This window comes from Doryrhamphus excisus, linkage group LG21, assembly GCF_037039965.1.
Source record: "Doryrhamphus excisus strain RoL-2023G ecotype Guam linkage group LG21, RoL_Dexc_Guam_v1.1, whole genome shotgun sequence".
In the NCBI taxonomy this organism is placed as follows: Eukaryota; Metazoa; Chordata; class Actinopteri; order Syngnathiformes; family Syngnathidae; genus Doryrhamphus; species Doryrhamphus excisus.
This window is the reverse complement of record NC_136377.1, coordinates 4,697,576-4,718,630: the sequence shown is the minus strand read 5'-3', so window position 1 is coordinate 4,718,630 and position 21,055 is coordinate 4,697,576. Positions and strand designations below refer to the sequence as shown.

At 42.5% G+C, this 21,055-nt stretch overlaps 1 protein-coding gene across 3 annotated transcripts in view; it reads left to right on the top strand.

The window, feature by feature from the left end:
* Positions 1-21,055, top strand: part of LOC131138120 (rho GTPase-activating protein 7) — a 46,778-nt gene that overhangs the window by 21,797 nt on the left and 3,926 nt on the right. Inside the window, exons 1-12 of one of the 3 annotated variants that reach the window (XM_058086768.2) lie at positions 6,405-6,546; positions 13,703-13,774; positions 13,856-13,937; positions 14,287-14,350; positions 14,444-15,030; positions 15,156-15,354; positions 16,026-16,385; positions 16,458-16,777; positions 17,254-17,430; positions 18,950-19,109; positions 19,177-19,375; positions 20,820-21,033. In XM_058086768.2, the coding sequence (XP_057942751.2) occupies positions 6,534-6,546; positions 13,703-13,774; positions 13,856-13,937; positions 14,287-14,350; positions 14,444-15,030; positions 15,156-15,354; positions 16,026-16,385; positions 16,458-16,777; positions 17,254-17,430; positions 18,950-19,109; positions 19,177-19,375; positions 20,820-21,033 (2,447 nt within the window). In that variant the 5' untranslated portion in view covers positions 6,405-6,533. Of the gene's footprint in view, positions 1-6,404; positions 6,547-13,702; positions 13,775-13,855; positions 13,938-14,286; positions 14,351-14,443; positions 15,031-15,155; positions 15,355-16,025; positions 16,386-16,457; positions 16,778-17,253; positions 17,431-18,949; positions 19,110-19,176; positions 19,376-20,819; positions 21,034-21,055 lie in introns of those variants that run through there. The other 2 variants (XM_058086769.2, XM_058086767.2) reach the window with 2 other exon arrangements.

Sequence of the window (21,055 nt, the reverse complement as noted above, 5' to 3'; positions counted from 1 at the left end):
CACTTCCTGCTTTCCTAATATAGTTTAAATTGTTTTTTTTTTTGTCACATACCGAAGTACGAGGTGATATGACCATACAATGACATAATGGGTACCAGTTATGTTGTGTTGTTGCGACATCTTGACACAATGAAGCTCTGATGGATTTCACTGCTTGGCAGCAACCAGCAGAGGGTGCTATTGATTCAGGCCCAATTGATTTGCTGCCAGCCTAATTAGGCTGCTGTCACAATCATAATAGAACTCAAACAGGCACAGTTATTGTTTATACCTCAAGTGAGTGGAGTGAGGTTCCCCCAGTTTGCAAAATTAGCACATCAATGCTAATAGTTAATTACTTTGCTTTGGTGTATTTCCAACTTTGGAGTACCTTATATAGTGGATAGAGTAAGGCTCCAGTGTCTGCGTTTCCCCTACTTGACATGCTAACATTTCATAATAAGAATACCTCGGGTGGCGGTCAAAACTTATTGGGTCCCAGTTGGTTTGTGTTTTTGAATGCAGCGAGTCAAACCTATTAAAAAACTGATTTGGCTCATTGGCCCACTGTGTGGGTCCCTCAGCAGTGCCCCTTTTATTATTCCAGTGATTCTCATCCCACTTCAGACGGCCCTGACATTCTCTTCCAGCGTTCTCCTATAGCTTTACCCAAGTTTCCATTTCAGTTTTGTCTTGTCGCTAGCCCTGAAGGCCCTCTTTTATTTATTTTTTTAATTACATTTGTCAGCTTACTAGTGACAGGCAGCCACTTTATTTGTAACTTAAGGAAAAAAAAAACATTCATTTAAATTAGACACAATTACTCTGTGTTCAGACAGACAAGTAGAAATGACAAGTATAAACGGAGACAGCCGTCTCTGGAAGGCGGCGATTAATCACTGAGGCATTTCCTGAGGTGGGCGAACAGGACGGTCCAAATAGCGCTTCTATAGAAATGTGCATGTGGTCCTGTAGATCACCGTGTTCCATGGGCAGAGACTTCCTCTTGTGTTCCGCTATTTGACATTTGTCACAAGAGACCTGAAAGAATGCACGGCATTCGGTGAAGGTTTAAAGCACCTCGGATGACAGGAAAGACGCAAAATCGCTTGTTTTTGAAAGTCCAGTACTTCGGATCCTGATGGCTTAATTTCACTAATAAATGCATAATTAATGCCAACAAATCATTTTGGGGATATTAAATTGACTGTATTAATGGAACCACATATGGTTCCATTAAGAAGCATAAATGTGTGTCCTCAATCCTAACTTAGTCCTCCAATGAAGTCAGTGGCGGTCATGACACATACAGGCAAACAATGCCAAACTTAGCACCATAGTAGACTCCTGCATCACTCCCAAGGAACCCTCAAGTGGGTTTTTTTGGAATTTCCAAACACTTAATGGGGCCGAAAGTCCGTTAATAGCACTCTCCTAACGTGCTGCCAGGGGCTCTGCTGACTCCTGGCAGTGTCCCCAGGTTTCCATCCAGCGCCTGAACAAAACACTTTATTTATAGTGTTGTCAACAAGGACATTCGTTTTGGCTCTCGGCTATGGAAGGCCTTGTGAGTGGGTCGTTGACCTTTTAATAAAACACACTTTTAGACTTTTTAAGGTTTGACTTAATTCAAATTGTCGTATACATTACCTTAATGAATACAGCGGGAAACAATAAAGCATTGGTTCTCATATGGTGTCAACCTGCGACCCGCATTTTACAATGCATTCCAACGTTCATTTAAGTCAAACCACGCAAATGCATTTCTTTTTGTTTAATCACCTGTCATCTTTTTAAGCATTAATACACAAAATTACATGTCTAATGTGCATTTTTAGAGGATTTATTAAGGCATTTTATTAAGGAAATGAAGAGGAACATTACTGCATGCATACAAATGATGCATACATTCTAATTAATGATCAACATTGAAGTAAACACGACCACAAAACTTGGCACTGCAGTGATTGGATACCAAGAAGGAAGACATTTGCTCAGTTTTACTTTTTTACTTTAAAATTTGTATTACATAAATTGTATTTTAATGTCATTTTTGACCAGCTGTCTGTGACCCATGAAGAAATGAAACCAGAACCCAATTTTGGGAATCATTGCCTGAAATAATTTCTTGGAATATAAAACACTTTTTATTCGTCAAGATGGAACTATCAGTATCATAAAGCTTTTATCAAATCTGATATTGTTGATGTAACAGAAAGTGTAAAAAGGAGTTTAAGAACCGTATAATAAAACTAAAATGAAACGATTCACGCGTCGGTGTGACTGAGGCGTAGTATATCAGAAACTGGAAATCATATCAAACCTTATGGATTGTGCGTTTCACATTTTGAAGTGACTGAACTATCATAAGATATTTTGAGCGCATGAAAAGCTGCTATCAGTAGTATCAGTCTTTCTGTATCAAGCCGTAAATAAAAAAAATGGAAGGCTATGCAGGGGAGGGGGCATTTTGATACATTTTGTGCAATAAGGATGCTAAAATTAATCCATACAGGAGACAGTCGTCCCTTGTGTTTTTCAGAAATGGATTTATTAATGATGCATACTGAAACGCAAGTCATTTATAGCACTACGTTACATGAATGAGACACCCATCCTTATTAAATTCCCCTACCTCGCACTCGGATGCAGAGAGACACAAGGTTCTACTCCCATTCAGTGTGGAAGTGGTATATTAGTGGCTTCTTATGTCGTCATTCTTCCCACTCTTTCTTAGGTTTAGAAGGAATAAAAGTCCTAGTAGCATAATAGTTGTGGAATTCAGTGTAAACAATGACGGTCTGGAACCAATTAACCTTTATAAACAAGAGATGAATGTAATTAATAAGGAATTTTATGTTTTAATTAAAAAAAAAAAAAAAAGACCAGGGTTCAATTCCACCCTCGGCCATCTCTATGTGGAGTTTGCATGTTGTCCCCGTGCATGCGTGGGTTTTCTCCGGGTACTCCGGTTTACTCCCACATTCCAAAAACATGCTAGGTTAATTAGCGACTCCAAATTGTCCATAGGTATGAATGCGAGTGTGAATGGTTGTTTGTCTATATGTGCCCTGTGATAGGCTGGTCCAGGGTGTACCCTGCCTCTCGCCCGAAGACAGCTGGGATAGGCTCCAGCACCCCCACGACCCCACGGAAAAAGCGGTAGAAAATGAATGAATGAATGAATGAATTTAAAAAAAAAGACCAGGGTTCAATTCCACCCTCAGCCATCTCTGTGTGGAGTTTGCATGTTCTCCCCCGTGCATGCGTGGGTTTTCTCCGGGTACTCCGGTTTCCTCCCACATTCCAAAAACATGCTAGGTTAATTAGCGACTCCAAATTGTCCATAGGTATGAATGCGAGTGTGAATGGTTGTTTGTCTATATGTGCCCTGTGATTGGCTGGCAACCAGTCCAGGGTGTACCCCACCTCTCGCCTGAAGATAGCTGGGATAGGCTCCAGCACCCCTGTGACCCTTGTGAGGAAAAGCGGTAGTAAATTAATTAATTATTTATTTTTTTTTTAAGAGCTGAGGGGCCAGCCCCAGCCCCAGGGCTGTACTTTGGACACCCCAGTCTTTTCTATGTCTGCCATCACTGGTACCATTCTGTGCTGGTATTACACAAATAGTTTTTTTTTTGTTGTTTTTCAACTGAAGAAAAAAACAGTGTACCAGTGTGCTATTACAGAATTTATTAATTAAACCCACAAGGATCTATGTTAAAAAAAAAATATTATATTGGTGCCTTTCAGTCGACAGACGCTAACACTCATAATATTTAGCTATTTTAACAAAATTAGCTTGGTCCTTGACATGTTCAGCACGTACTGAAGACGTGCAGGGAAAAGTCAGATTAAGTTCAGTTGAAGTGTTTTGGTACGAAGCAGTGTTCAGAGGGTGAGGCGCATTTTGAGAGGGAAGGACACTTCCTGTCCGGGCTGCATCGGAAATACCGAACCCCCAAAGCCTCAGAGGCTGGATTCAGACGAGCCTCTGTGCAAACACACGTTTACACAAATAAGTCAACCGGAGCACACACACACACACACACCGCAGCACACATGCAAAAAAAAAAAAAAAAAGAAGAAGAAATGTGGATTTTGCTGGGGTAAAACACAGCAAGCACCTCTTATAGCGTAGCACACACGAGCATGCACACAGACTCCCATCCGTTGGGAGTATTGTTGGATTCTTCCTCTTCTGACGCCCGTGAAGCTCAGGAAAAGGAAATGCAGTCTTGTGTAACCTTTCAACACAGACATGGAGAAAGAGAGAGTATGGCGGAGCCCATAACAAACTGCCATAAATCCTACTTTTTTGAAGGCGTATCGTTCCTGGAAACGTTGGTAGAATTCGGAGGTACCACTGTAGAAGAGTTTCTCCCAACAAAACTATGAAAAAGTTCATTAGCCGTTAAAAAACTGTTTGCTCCCCCACTTGGTAATTAATGTAGCGATTTATAGAGACCTCTCTTTCACTCTGAAGGTGTTTATTCACATTTTGAAAGCCCGTACGCAAACACCTACGCGTTAAATGGAAGGCCATTACCGCTTAATGGTATACCTTGGACTGAGAGGAGATGAAACCCTGAAGAACTACAAACTGTGTGAGCACAGTAAAGGACTTTATTCTCCTCGTGTTACGGCATTGGCCTTTTCATTTAGTCTGAGTGCCTCTTTTTTTCCCCCAACGGTAATTTCCTGTTGTCTCTATTTGTAATTGGACAATCAAGCGACTGTGGAGTCTCGGCGTTTTAAGACTCGGAGTCAAAAGGGTAGGAATGATTGTGTTTTGGCTAATTTGGGAATCCTGCTGGAAATGGGTGTGACGACACAATACCTTTCCATTCACCATTCACAAGTTTTGAAAAGACGATTTAAAATTAGCTGTCGCTAAGCAAACTTCGGAACCTCTCGATGTGTTTATGTTCATCTGTGTTCAAAATAACTTTTCACGAAATTGTCACCAATTCTCAGAAATGGGAAATGGAAGAACCCATTCAATTTTGGGGGTGATACGGGTCACCGTCTGGAGCCATCCATGTGGCGGTGTTTTTTTTTTTTTTTGTTCAACTCCAAAAAATACATTGCAGCGGAGTGTAAAACTTGTCATGCACAACTCATACGGTGACACAGAACTGGGATGTTTAATACAAGCAACTTCATTGAGTATTTGAAGAAGGATTTAACATAAATTTAAATAAATCTATACACCAGATGGGTTCGTTTTTTCTGATAACTACTGTTTCGGACTACGCCTGTCACGATAACACATTTTGCTGAACGATAGCTATACTACAAATTACTGCTGTTGAACGATAATATTCATTCATTCATTCATTTTCTACCGCTTTTTCCTCACACGGGTCGCCGGGGTGCTGGAGCCTATCCCAGCTGTCTTCCTGTGAGAGATGGGGTACATCCTGGACTGGTGGCCAGCCAATCACAGGGCACATATAGACAAACAACCATTCACACTCACATTCATACCTATGGACAATTTGGAGTCGCTAATTAACCTAGCATGTTTTTTTGGAATGTGGGAGGAAACCGGAGTACCCGGAGAAAACCCATGCATGCACGGAGAGAACATGCAAACTCCACACAGAGATGGCCAAGGGTGGAATTGAACCCTGGTCTCCTCGCTGTGAGGTCTGCGTGCTAACCACTCCACCGCCGTGCCACCCTCAACGATAATATTATCCTCACGAGGGTCGCGGGGGATGCTGGGGCCTATCCCAGCTGTCTTCGGGCTAGAAGCGGGGTACATCCTGGACTGGTGGCCAGCCAATCACAGGGCACATATAGACAAACAACCATTCACACTCACATTCATACATTCATTTGGAGTCGCTAGTTAACCTAGCATGTTTTTTTGGAAAACCGGAAAACCCGGAGAAAACCCACGCATGCACGGGGAGAACATGCAAACTCCACACAGAGATGGAATTGAACCCTGGTCTCCTAGCTGTGAGGTCTGCGCGCTAACCACTCGACCACCGTGCCGCCCTGAACGATAATATTGTCAATGTTATTTTCAGACCATTTTTCATGAATGTAATGGTAATATTATGGCATAATAATGCGAGTACACCATATTGAACAAGCAAAAACATTTGTGACCCTCAGTGGGGCCGTGACAGACAATAATTGAGAACCACTGGCTTTGCCTAATATTAGCTGATAGTTGACCTGACCGGCAGCCACACCACAATGCCTCATAAAAATCCCAGAAATATGAACAGCTAAATTCCCCATTGGTGCTCACATGTCGGGAGTTTTTCCCCTTAAGAGTTATTTTTAGGACACTGCCCTCCCTCTACTTGCTGTTTGGATGGTCAGGTCCTGGTCGGAGGAGGAAGGGGGAGTGGCAGAGAGGGGAAATGTCTAACAATGACTTTATTAACATGATGCCCAACAACCGCCAGGGCTTTACCGCATCGCTCTCACTCAGGATATAAAACTTTTTTGGATTTAATTCTATTACTGATTTTTTTTTGTATTCTCTTCAGTCTGCTTTTCACCAAATGGAAGTTTGCTAACAGGCTTCAAGCATGTTGATCACAAGTGAGTAGCGTTAATTGCACTGTCTTGCTCTCTGATGACAGCTGCTGTTTAATAGCATTTATGAAGATAAGCAGGTGATTGGTGTTGAATTAGCATAATGAGCTGCAATTAACTTTGGCTACTATAATCATGTGAAAGTGGATGGCAGACATTTCATAAGAAGCTACATACAACAGACGCTGTGAAATATATTTTCAGATTGAATGAATGTGAGGGAGTTCATCTTGGGGGGGGAAAAAAAAAAAAAAAAAAAAAAAAAAGAATTCAAAGCATTTGTGGGTGATCAAGTTGTGTATTGTTTGAAGGCTGCGTGGGCCTGGAAGCCGTGAAGAACAAAAAGCTTTTTTCTCATGAAAGAATGCATGTGGGCTCTTGGTAAAAGCACTCTGTTGTGCACTCATGATCACATTAATCGTGTTAATTTGCGTAAATGCCGTGTAACAGTTAGTCTTTCCGTTGCATAATACATGGTCACCAGCGTGTCCCGCCTATGCTTAAGGATGATATTCCGTGACGGCGCCTCTCAATAGACTAGTGACGTTTTTCTTGCGGGGTTTCGGCTAGCCTCCATGTCCAGACTGATTTTTCTACCAATAACCGAAAACTATTGAGATGTTTTAAGTAACCATTTGCACAACTTCACAGAACAGTTAACCACTGAATAGTTTAGTCCAGGGGTCTCAAACACGCGGCCCGCAGGACACTAGTTTGAGGCCCCCGCCCTGATATGAAAGTTTAATGTTTTAAGTTTGATATGGATGCTGTATAGTATCATGTACCCAGAAAAAAATTATTACGTTTGATTAATGTTCATGTTAAAGGTTAAATAACTCTTAATAGTTATCCTCCCTATCCGTGTGGAAGTGGTAAGTTTGTGGCTATTTAAGTTTAAAGGAAATAACTTGAAGGCTACCGTTTAGGTCGCTAGCTCTCTAGTTTGCGAGTTAGCATGTGTCTCAAGACCCTGCAGTTGCGCAATATGTTGTAAATAAAGAGTATAAATGTGACTATAGTCGTGTTTTGTCATGTCTACAGGGCTCTAATAATGCTTTGTTCATTTTAATCTGAAAAAAATAATTTGTCTACCCAACAACTATGTGGTTTCTCAAGTTTTTATTATTATTATTATATTTATTTATTACTGATTGATTTTCTTTATTCTTGATTTGTTTATTTTTCATCTTATTTTGTGTAGAAAAATAAAAAGTAAGATATTTGAGAACAGTGGAATGTTTTATCAGAGCTTTTATTGTAGAAAATCGGAACAAAAGCAAAGTTTATTCATTTTTCTGTTTTTAATAAATGCTTTTTTGGGTTTTTTTTTTTTTTTTGAAAACCTGATGCGGCCCAGCCTCGCCCAGACCCTACCTCCAGTGGCCCCCAAGTAAATTGAGTTTGAAACCCTTGGCTTAGTCTGTAAGTCTCAAATAGTGAGGAGCACCCCACATGGGGGTGCCCGCTGTGAGGTGGTTGGGGCAATAAGAGAAAAAGAGGCTTTCAGTATCAATGTCTTCATGCATCGCCTGCATGCATGGTATTTATACTTGAACGATACACACAGCGGCCTAATGGTTAGCATGAGATTTGGAAGATCTGGGTTTGAATCTGTGAATGTTCTCCGGCTTCCTCACATGTTCCAAAAATATGCATGTTAGGTTAATTGGCAACTGGAATGGTTGTTTGTCTATATGTGCCCTGCAATTGATTGGCGACCAGCGACATAGATGATGGATACACAGGCCTCCAGCTAGGTGGCAGCAGTGCTGAAACTAATCAACAGGATGTTGATGTGTACGAGTCCTTATACCTTCGCCATCAACTCATACCTCGCTTCCTCCCTGCTGTTGTGTCAAACGGGCAAGCCACTTCACCCACCTCGCCTCCAGTGCAGTCCACACTGGCATATAAATGTTAATGAATGTTTGGTGGTGGTCAGAGAGGCGGATGGCGTGAATTCAGTATACCCGAAGGCAGCTGTGGCTGCAGATGTAGATAACAACCACCAGTGTGTGACTGTGGAGTTGAAAGAATAATAGGTTTCCCAGTGAAGCGCTTTTTTTGTATCTCGGAAGGCACTGTATAAATCAAATCCATTACTATTCAGTGTTACCCGTGCATTCATGTCTTGGGACTGCCACAAATAGATTTGACACTACTTGTTCACCCTTGCACATAAACACATTATAATGGGACTGTCTGTGAATGTAACTTGTTGAGGGACACAGCGGGTGGTGGTATGCAGCTTAACTCCGCTTTTTGACACACCTTATATGCACATGATGTGCCAGAGAATAAGAAGACGCAGCAAGAGGGACCAGCGAGTTATTGTACATTGTTTTAAAAAAAAAAAAGTGACCGATCAACTGCTCTTCTTACAGGTGTCTTCGTCTTGTGACATTTTTTGACACAAGACGGAGACAAAAATGACAAAAAAATAAGCAACATTTTGATTTGATTCTCATGTTTTTTTTCTCTCTCTTATTCCTCTCTGCTACAGCGTCCAAGTACAATTACAAATCATAATTACATGCAAATTGGATAATGATATAACATCATCCTCCTACCTACCATTGCTACAAATAAAAACACCGTTATTGCTTAAAATAAAATCAACACATATTTCTCTCAATGTGCTGCTTGTGAGTTTTGTGCTACTTCGGAGGCACATTTTTTCCTAAAAAAAAAAAATATGCAAACTGTACAACTTCTGGGGTGTTAGATTTAGGAGTCTGTGTATATATTTGTAGCGCAGACATTTCCCATACTTTTTTTTTTTTTTGTCTGTGGTTTGTACATGTTGACATTTTGACACTCTGCTGTATTGCTGTCAGTTTGAGTCACAGGGCTTCTTGATCATGTTTACTGTAAAGCAGCTACACTTGTGCTGGATGCAAAAAGGAATCAACACAAACCGCTGAGACGCGTCACGACCTGTTTGTTTGGAAATATTCCCCGGCTGTCGCTCCAGTTTGCTTCATGGTGTAGCTCGGGAGAGTTTATCCCAACTCATTAAAGCGGAGTGCACAAGTACAAACGATTTGGTGGGTGGGGGGGGGGGGGGGGGGGCGTGAATTCAGTGGAGTTGTATTATCACTGACAGTCGTGTTGAGTGTGTGTTGTTACCGCATAGCAACAGAGGGCTGGCATTAGATCACAACCCAATGTGTGTGTGTGTGTGTGTGTGTGCAGCATAACCTGAGGAAACTTCCATATTACTACAGACGATTTGTTTGTTTGTGTGTTACATCCAGTGTGTAGCTTTTGAATGTAATTCCTAACAAGGTGTATGTAAGCATATTCTTGTTTTTTTGCAGGAATTCAAAGTTGTATGAAAAAAAACATAAAAACAAAATTAGAATAGTATTCTTTTTATTAGTAATATCCCAGTATTTAGAGTCACCAATTATCCTAACATGCATGTTTTTGGAATGTGGGAAGAAACCGGAGTACCCGGAGAAAACCCACGCATGCACAGGGAGAACATGCAAACTCCACACAGAAATTGCAGGTCATCACAGTCTGACTCACAGTGACCTCTCACAAAGAACGCTAAACTTATCAAGTATACGAACAAATACCAATACGAGTTAATTAACCAACGTTTTTCGTCTGAGCAAAGCATTTCATTGGAGGACAAGTGCCGTAAAAAATGGATGGCGCTGTAATGCTGTCACAAAAAACGCTAAAAGAACGTGAAACTCATCAAATATACGAACAAATACCAATACGAGTTAATTAACCAACGTTTTTCGTTTGAGCAAAGCATTTCATTGGAGGACAAGTGCCGTAAAAAATGGATGGGTGGCGCTGTAATGCTGTCTCTGTCCAAGAGAGGGAGCCAGAGGAGCCCAGAGCAATGCTTTGAGTTATATATATATACACGTTACAATAGTTATATAATTATTCTAAACTCATATTGGTAGTTGTTTGTATACTTCTTAGGTATACCTTTTGAGCGTTTAGATTTTTAATGGGTTGACAAAGTAGTGACTTATACAAATGAAATTAGTCATTTTATTTAATTTGGAATATTGACAGTTCATAATTAACTGAGAAAGGAAACATAGTGGTTTTGAATGCATTCCTAGTTTGCTAAACTGCCTTCCGACACACGATTAATCTCAAAATCATTATTTCATATCACATTTAGATGAAAATGTACTTTGCATTTATTATTATAATGGAAAACAACTAATTTGCTTGCTCACTTTACCTGCATAAAGTGGTGGAGGATTAAGTGTATAAGAGGTCAGCTAAGCACCTTAAATGAATGCACTGTGATACAATCAATAAGAAAATATGCAGTCAGAAGGTTAATAAGTTTCTGTTTCATTTGACAAGTACAATGTTTTTTTTTGTGTGTTACTTTATACAAAATGTAATTACACTGTCTCTTCGGTAATTAAGATGAGGTCAGAGGGTGTCGTACACAGTGTGCAGTTCAGTCATTAGCACAACAAAGTTATCTTGGTTTGGGTTATTGCACATCTCATAATAAATGTATGGCCCTGCGCTGTAAAAGATGATACAAAGATTGGGCTCACTGATCCTTTTCATAATTAAAGTTTCTCCGACAGCACCAACATGGAGACTTTTCTGCAGTTTCAAAGATTTTGAATTTCTTTTTCATGGGTTTTCTGGAGAGAAATCTGAAAGACATACTGGGTCTGTGCTAAGTGTGCGCTGAGTGAAGGACATTACAGCCACGGGATGCGTCACTGAAAATCAAATCCACCCCGGAGAAGAAGGCGTACAAGAAGGACAGAGTAATACTGTCGGAATATGCTGGCAAATCTCAGTTGACAGCAAGTTATGCAAGAAATGGAAAAAAGCAAGGCGTTACCGGAAACAGAGCTTGAAAAATGATGCTAATTGATGCTTGCCCTAATTAGCGACTGTAAGCCCGGCGAGGAAGAAAACACTCCACACCTGTCAGAAACAACAATGAACTTCCAACCAAGCCTTTTTGTTTCACTCGCCTGCTGACTCCACTCCATGTTTACGTAAGCGATGATATCTGCTGGGTAGCTCCCGTTTCGATATCACCCTAGTCGGTAAAGGCCTCTTCCTTTTTCCAAATGACTGTGTGTGTCAAAGGAAGTTGTGGTTTAGTCCCTCTGGACTCTGATAAGAGATTTGGATGCATGATTACCGCGACCCCGCCTTGCTAGCGTATGGAGCCGCACGACATATGGTTGGAGGAATTGCATAGTTAGAGGCTTAGTCGACCATTTTGTTTTTAGGCCTTTTCGGATGCCATAGCACATAACCGGATGCAACTATTCCACCCATAAAGCTTTCTGAAAAAAAAATGTCCTGCATATTAACCAAGCTACAATCTCATGCTAAAGTGGTTAATTCAGTGAGACTGGGCCTAAGTTTGGGTGTTTTGTATAAGTGCACAATAAGTCTACTGGGTACTCACAAATGATTAGGTATAGCAGGATCTTGTGTGGATATGCAGTATCACTCAGCAGGCTTGCACAGGAACATAGCAACAATACGGCAAAACACAGCTCAGCAGGGCCCATCCATCTGGAAAGCATAATTTCCTTTAAGCACACAAACGCAACTGAGCTAAGATGAAACACATAATGTTAGATGTAGCGTTAGCTTTAACTGGACATGCATAAATTAATGATACTAATCACATATGCATGCTAGGCTAACTAGTGACTGCTAAATGGCTTTACATTTACATCCTCTACTGCTACAATAAGTAGTTACAGCATACAATCACCTTTTGCAGTTCACAAGAAGTTAATATTGGAACCGCGGGTAGTCGACCATTGATGATTAGCTTATTTGTTACTACTTGCTCTCTGTGCTTCCGGGTCTGTCTGTCTGTTTAACCCCTTAGCTCCGCCCCCCGACACTTTCGATTGGCTGCCATGTTCACAGAGACCCAATGGCAATATAAGACATAAAATGACTGACAGACTGCGACTAACGAGGTACATTGACAACAAATCACGTTGCACATCAACCACACTTTAAAATATTGCAAACGACCATAAAAGGCTATTTATTCAACTATTAAAATGTAAATACAAAAACGTGTGTATTCCTCCTCCCTTCGTGGCTTGATTTTCTCTGTCTTCAAGGTGTAACAGTCACAGCATGAAAAAGTCACTATTTACATTGTATAAAAATGACAATAAATATATTTTCAATAAAGATATTTCAAAATAACACGTTTTAGAGCTGCAATTATAATTATTATAATACACTCGTCCCTTGCATTGTTCGAACATTGCTCCCTTGCTATATTGCGGATTTTCAAAAAATGTATTAATTAATAATAGCTGTTTCGTGCTTGACTTTGAGCCATTGTTACTCAAAAACTATTAGTATTCTGGTCATGAGACACTGATGAGATTACATCACATTACATTGACACTGAATGGAGTCAATGCGAATGGAGTCATCCACGACATGTTTGACATGATAAAGTGAAAAAAAGTTATCCTCCCATTTCATGTGGAAGTGGTACATATTTTGGGCTTCTTACTTTGCCCTTCTTCCGCACTATGTTTGAAACACTTTTTTAAGTTTAGAATACATAAATTAGAGTGAAAAAAATTTTATCCTCCTATTATGTGTGGAAGTGGTACATTTTTGGCTTCTTATGTTGTCTTTCTTCTCCACTCAGTTCGATAGCATGCTATCATGCAGTGGCCGTCTCTTTTGTCCCTGCAGTGATCACGTAGCCTGCACAATTGCCTGAATAATAGTGTAAAGGTGACTATGGAGGTGTTATATCATGTCTACAAGGCTCTAATAATGTTTGAAAAAGTTATTTTAAAACAGGTTATGCTTTATGAAAATATTCAATTTACTAATATTGATACTTTGTGCATGTATTTGAGCAGAGGCCGATATTTGAGGAAATACTGATATTTTTCTTAAGGTGTCCCTCTGTATCCTACCCACCAAAGCCGCTATCCCCTACGCTTAGCTTGTTAGCTGTAATTAAAATTGTCACAGATAATTACTTCCCTGTGTGCCCCCCCCCCCCCTTAGTCTTCTCAAATGCAAATTGAATTAAAGCTCATAAAGAGACGGCTGATTAAGTGCAAATATTTGTACTATTAAAGCAGCCGGAGCATGAAGTATTTGCAATGCAAGTCAAACGTTGTTTTTCCTGCTCTTGCAGAGATTGAAGCCAAGGAGGCCTGCGATTGGCTGCGAGCAGCCGGCTTCCCTCAGTATGCGCAGTTATTCAAAGGTAAATAAGGACGCTTGCGCCACAACAGAAAACAATCCAAACCTAAGTCTTTAATCCGCATTCGTCTCATTTATGCATCAGACTGCAGGTTCCCGATAGATACCGAATTGGCCAAGAGGGATCACCGGTTCCTGGATAAGGATGCTCTGGATTCCCTCTGCAGGTATCACACTCATGGCTAGTTGGGTGATTACAGTTGGGAGTTTTGCTGTTGTCTGTCGAGACACAATGCCCACACACACACACACACACACACGAGTGTTTACTCTGCTGGCTGTAGTCGATAATTACACACCATGCAGAAGCGCTCTAATGCTACTTGAAACACTTTGCAAGCTGCTCTAGCTTTTTTTTTTTTTTTCTCCGGCTTTAGCTCTCTGTCTGCAAAGTTCTCTTCTGACAGGATGTGGCAGCAGTTTTCAGTTTTCGACGAAAAGTTACTACCATGCCATCATAACAAGTCATTAAACCAGAGCGCCTTTTCAATGTATATGGTTTCTCTTTCTTCACAGGCGATTAATCACTTTGAATAAAAGTGTGGAAATGAGGCTGGATTTGCCTAAACCAAAACATCAAGTGAGTGTTAACACAGCAGGGTGCTCGTGCTCGGAAAAAAAAAAGTGTTGTTTATTGACTGTAATGTGTAAATATTACCGGTTCCTCTTCCAGGTAGATGAAGACTTTATTGATGAAGATTTCTGCGCCATCAGCCCGAGTTGGACCTACGACAGACAGATGCGAGAATGGCGACGCATAGATTCTCCTATGGACTTCCTCCGCTTGTCTGACAGCTCCAGCACTACTCAGGACATATCTCTGTGTGATGCCAGAGACCACCATGATGTCTGCTCCATACACAGTTCCAGCAGCACCGAGAGCGAAAGCCAAAACAGGCGCCATAAGAATCACGGAGAAGATGCTGTTAACCGAAGCATCGCAGACGATCAGGGGACCAGCAGAAGCTCATCACGTTGCTCCTCTTCAAACAAGGCTCCATCTCTGGATATCTCATTCAGTGGACCGCCTTCACCCGGAGGTGGAAGTGGCGGAGGGTCATCCATGAGTCTGGAAGCTGAGGCCTGCATCGCAGAGAAACCACCTCGGAAAAAAGGCACCAGTCTGCTAAGGAAAATGGAGAAACTGCGGCTGAGAGGGACAACGGGTCTCCTCTCCCTTCCCAGGAACCACGGGAGTTTAGCTCAGCGGGTTGTCCGAGAAACTGAAAGTGACGGGAGGAATGAAAGGGGTCCATCAAGGTGAGGGTTTGTTTATCTTCCATTTCCGCCACCAATCCTGACATTTGTTGGGAAATACCACGACCCTTAGGGGTTAAACAACCATGTTCCGTTACAATATACGTTCTTTTGATGTCATTTCCTAGCCATGCATCTTCATCACCGTCGTCGCCACACCCGATGAGCAGCAGCAGCAGTAACAGCCATTCTGAGAGCAGCAGCGTTGTCAGTACGCCAAGCCCCGTCACGCGTGTCCGGAGTAACTGCAAACGCTGTAACAACGGTTCCGAAAACGGCAATGGAATGACACACAACAACAACCAGAACAGGAACACGGAAAACAAGGTCCGTAGACTTGGCCATGATGGATTTACTGTCCATTGCTTATTATGCAGACGGCACGGCGGACGAGTGGTTAGTGCGCAGACCTCACAGCTAGGAGACCAGGGTTCAATTCCACCCTCGGGCATCTCTGTGTGGAGTTTACATGTTCTCCCCGTGCAAACCCGGTGGGTTTTCTCCGGGTACTCCGGTTTCCTCCCACATTCCAAAAACATGCTAGGTTAATTGGCGACTCCGTGACCCTTGTGAGGATAAGCGGTAAAAAATGAATTAATTAATTAATCATTTGAGTGTTAAGTTGCTGTGTGATGAATTTAGTGCTGTTAGCAATGTGTTCTTTGAAAGATGACACAGTGTGTCAGACCTCTTGAGATTTTCGACGGGTTGACATTTGTTGACTCCAATTTTTACTCCATAGGTATGAATGTGAGTGTGAATGGTTGTTTGTCTATATGTGCCCTGTGATTGGCTGGCGACCAGTCCTATCCCAGACAGCTGGGATAGGCTCCAGCAACCCCCGAGACCCTCGTGAGAAAAAAGCGGTAGAAAATGAATGAATGAATGAATGCTTATTATGCGTGGTGTCCATCAAGGATCACTTCTCAGTCCTCTGTCATTTCATGTTATTTCCCCTCCTGTGTCCAATCGTCTGCCATCAATTGGCTTTCTCTCAGGACTACAAGGACCAGATCAACAACAACATCATCAGCCATGAGAGCCTGCTCTTCCACATCCCCCATGGACACAAACCGGGAACTTTCCCTACTTCTCTTGCACACAAACACAACCTCCTGTCCCCTGTCATCGATGAAACCTCCATCAACTGGAGGACTGGCAGTTTCCACGGTTACCAGTGCCGCCGCGGTTTCCGTCGGGGCATGGCGTCGCCCGCCACCTCCTCGCCCTCTCCCTGCGACGCCGGCATACGACTGAGCATCTACGATAACGTTCCTGATGACCACCGACTGTCTGAAAGTGAAGGTGGCAGCGGTGGAAGTGTTAGCGATGCAGAGCGAACGGGGGATGAATCCGAGGTGGGTAGACCGGTTGCCGGTTGGGTTGCCGTAAGAACCAAATAACTCACCCCCGTTGTTTGGCTCTCGTAGGTAACTCGACTGTTAGTAGGCGAGGATGTATTCTCCGCTCTGGACACGGTTTTAGAAAGGATCAACGACCTCCAACAACTTGTCTCCACCTGGACTGAAAATCTATCTGAAGATGACTCTCAGCAAGATTCCACTTCCGCCTCCTCTTCTTCTTCTTCTTCTTCTACTTCCTCCTGCTCCCACGATTCACTGGCACATTGCTCTTCAGCCTCCTCACCGACTCGCATCCATCTGGAGGTGCAGCATTCGGAGGACGAGGAGGAGAGCTCTGAGAAGATCAGAGACGAGTCAAAGACCACATCACCGCAAGACAAAAGCAGGTGAGAAAACTCTAAATGTTCCTCAGGTCATGAATGCTATTTCCTATTACACTTTCTACCCAAGGCTGCATGGTGGATGAGTGGTTAGCGCGCAGACCTCGCAGCTAGGAGACCCGAGTTCAATCCCAGCCTCGGCCATCTCTGTGTGGAGTTTGCATGTTCTCCCCGTGCAGGCGTGGGTTTTCTCCGGGTACTCCAAAAACATGCTAGGTTAATTAGCGACTCCAAATTGTCCATAGGTATGAATGTGAGTGTGAATGGTTGTTTGTCTATATGTGCCCTGTGATTGGCTGGCCACCAGTCCAGGGTGTACCCCGCCTCTCGCTCAAAGTCAGCTGGGATAGGCTCCAGCACCCCCATGACCTTCATGAGGATAAACGGTAGAAAATGAAAGAATGACTTTCTACCCAAAACAGCATCACCTACCGAGGCACATACCGTAAACAATCGCTTGCTTTTCTTGATGACTTCTCTAGCAGAGTTAGCCAGCAGCTGCACTGGTCCAGTGAGCAAAGCCTGCCCGCCCTGCCAACCAGTCCAGGCGTGGAGAACCAGTCCGTCTCCCAGTTTCTTCTGCTGCAGAAGCTCGCCTTGCTCAAACTCACCGCCCTGATGGACAAATACTCCCCATCCAGCAAGCAAGGCTGGAATTGGTAAGACGAGGAAGTCAGCTTGAAAATAAAGAAGAGGTTAAACTGGGCAAAAGATAAATATGTTAGGCACCCCTAACATATTTTTAGCATAAGGCTAAAAATACCCAATTACCTAAAAATGTCATTCAATACTTCTCTACAAGAGAGGAGAAATATGATCTCAGGGAAGAACTACATTTGAAACACTTATAGGCTAGGACTACGTTAAAAAGCCATAGCATTTCAATATGTGGAATCAAACTATGGAATGGATTGAGTAAGGAAATCAAACAATGCACAACGATGAGCCAATTCAAGAAACAATACAAGCAGTTGATGTTTGCTAAATACAAGGATGAAGAGTCTTGAACCAGTCATGATGTGCTATATATATATATATCACTATATTGACACTTACTATGGTACCCATTATGTCATTGGATGGTCATAACACCTTGTGCTTGAGTATGTGACAAAATTAAAAATTAAAAAAATTTAAAAAATTAAAAATAAAATAACAATTATTAAAATAAATAAATAAATAAAAATAACAAAAAAACTATATTAGGAAAGCAGGAAGTGAACAAATACAACAGTTACTGATTGTAAAAGTACCAGATGGAGGGGTAGGATTTAATAAGCTTTGCTTCTTCCTACTCCTTTTGGACATGTGGAACTGTGAACTGATTATGTGATGCATTCAATTGTAATCTGATGCATGTTCAAATGAAATTAAACCATTACCCCTATTTTCAATATTTATCAATTATTCATGGATCAGGTGCGACCTGGCCCCTGCAGTAAAATTACTGTAAGTAGCAGCATGTTTCTTAACTTTGGGAAAAGCTTTCCCCCGGAGACGTAGAATAGTAAATAAAAGTTGTAAAATTAGCCCTCTTGAACTCCCCAACGCTCAACGCGGTGCCAGGCAAAGTTTTCTTGGCAGAAAATGTTTTCTTTTAATCCTTATTTTGAGTCATGACTTTGACTTCCGTGTCTTTTTTTTTTCCACGCTACTTTTGATCCAGTTCGACTAGCGAGTGATTGAATGCGCTTGGTGACCTAAAAGTGCACTTTAGGAAGTTTTCTACAAACCATGTGGTCTGTTGTTGAGAAAATAACTGCTCCCTTCATTGACGCCAAAAATGCTAAAAAGGAAATCATTAGGAATACAGCTGATTTTGCCTCTTTACATCCGAGAGGATTCATGGAAAAGGCGGGTGAGAGAGCTGGAAAGCTCCCGTGAAACAGGATGACTCGCCTAGCAAGAGATTCATTAGTGATTACCAAAAAAAAAAAAAAAAAAAAAAATACAGAAATGTCCCAAAGTCTTTTCTTTGATGCCTTTCCATCATTTCCTGGTGCCATGCATGTTTTTCCAGGCGGCACACACTGGAGACAAAAAAAAAAAAACGTTGATTTGGCTCCTTCTTCAAAGAAGACAGATGCAGCCATGTTGAGTAGTTTCCGCTGCGCCGGTCCAAGCTGTTTGATGGCCTCCTAAAAAATAGGATCTCATGAACATCTGTGTGGTCTACAGGACTGTTCCCAAATCACCAAGGAAGACTAAGGAGGCGCAGGCGAAAGGGCGGCGGGTTTTTGGTGTTCCTTTGCTTGTCAATGCACAGCAGACAGGAGAGCCCCTCCCTCCCAGTATTCTCAGGGCGCTTGTTTACCTGAGAACACAGTGTTTGGATCAGGTGACCTTCATGAAAAATGTCAAGTTATACCAAACAGAAACCAAATTAACTCGAAGTTTGATTTCAGGTGGGTCTTTTCCGGAAGTCAGGGTTGAAGTCTCGGATCCAGCACCTCCGCGAGATGCTGGAGTCCAACCCGGATGGCGTTTCCTATGACGGACAGTCAGCTTTCGACGTGGCCGACATGGTGAAGCAGTACTTCAGAGACCTGCCTGAGCCCATCTTCACCTTCAGGCTGTGCGAGTCCTTCCTCCATATTTACCAATGTGAGTGTAATCAAATCGGAATATTAAAGGAAAATATTTTCATACATTTTGCACCTCTGGTCGTGACTGAAAGAACTAAATCACATGATACAAGTGGCTGAGGCTGCACGGTGGTCGAGTGGTTAGCACGCAGACCTCATAGCTAGAAGACCTGAGTTCAATTCCACCTTCGGGAATCTCTGTTTGGAGTTTGCATGTTCTCCCCGTGCATGCGTGGGTTTTCTCCGGGTACTCCGGTTTCCTCCCACATTCCAAAAACATGCTAGGTTAATTAGCGACTCCAAATTGTCCATAGGTATGAATGTGAGTGTGAATGGTTGTTTGTCTATATGTGCCCTGTGATTGGCTGGCCACCAGTCCAGGATGTACCCCGACTGTGGCCCAAAGACAGCTAGGATAGGCTCCAGCACCCTCGCAACCCTCGTGAGGAAAAAGCGGTAGAAAACGAACCAACGAGGGACTGAAATGACTCACCCTAAGAGACTGGGGGAGGAGTTCAGTCATCCGGGAGAACTGCTGCTCACTGGGGCATCTAGTCCGAATGCCACCTGGACGCCTCCCTGGTGAGGTGTTCTGGGCATGCCCAGACGGGAGAAGGCCCTCGGGTCAGACCCTGGGAATGCCTTAGTGTCCTCATGGTGAAACTGGAAGAGTCAGTCGGGGACCAGGAAGTCTGGAAAAAAGTATTATGTGATACAATTATGGTGCATTCAAGGACCGTTGAAAAAATGCAAAATCTCAGTGCTGGAGGGAAAAATATTCTCATGAAAACATAAGCATGTAAGAATGGTGGGCGTTGTGAAACATGTATGCTGTCGTTATTTTTACATGTTATGATAATGCAAAGACGGCACGGTGAATAAGTGGTTAGCACGCAGACTTCACAGCTAGGAGACCAGGGTTCAATTCCACCCTCGGCCATCTCTGTGTGGAGTTTGCATGTTCTCCCCGTGCATGTGTGGGTTTTCTCCGGGTACTCCCACATTCCAAAAACATGCTAGGTTAATTAGCGACTCCAAATTGTCCATAGGTATGAATGTGAGTGTGAATGGTTGTTTGTCTATATGTGCCCTGTGATTGGCTGGCCACCAGTCCAGGGTGTACCCCGCCTCTCACCCCAAGACAGCTGAGATAGGCTCCAGTGACCCTCGTAAAAAGGAAAAAAGCGGCAGAAAATGAATGAATGGATGATAATGTAAATGATGATGTAAATAATGTATTTTTTTTTTTTTTTTTGGAATAAAAAACTGTGAACGTGCAGGTCAGTGAACTACCGCATATTGCAAATTAGCGAATAAAGTTAGTGTTCATATGTTTTACATAAGCAGTTTGTGCTTCAGATGTGCTTGAATTTAACCCTGGAAAAGTATATGAGCCTTCTACTCAGCAGTAAAACATTTATTGAAGTACTTCAATAATACTTTGCTCCTGCTTGTACCTGCAGATTTCCCCAAGGATCAACAGCTTGTCGCGTCCCAGGCGGCTATCTTGCTGCTGCCCGATGAGAATCGGGAGGCGCTACGAACGATGCTCTTCTTCCTGCGAGACGTGGTGGCCTGCGTGGAGGAGAACCAGATGACCCCCACAAACATCGCCGTGTGCCTGGCGCCGTCGCTATTCCACCTCAACGCCCTGAAGAGAGACACCGGTGCGGCAAGGTGAGCGGAGGCTGTCGGAAAA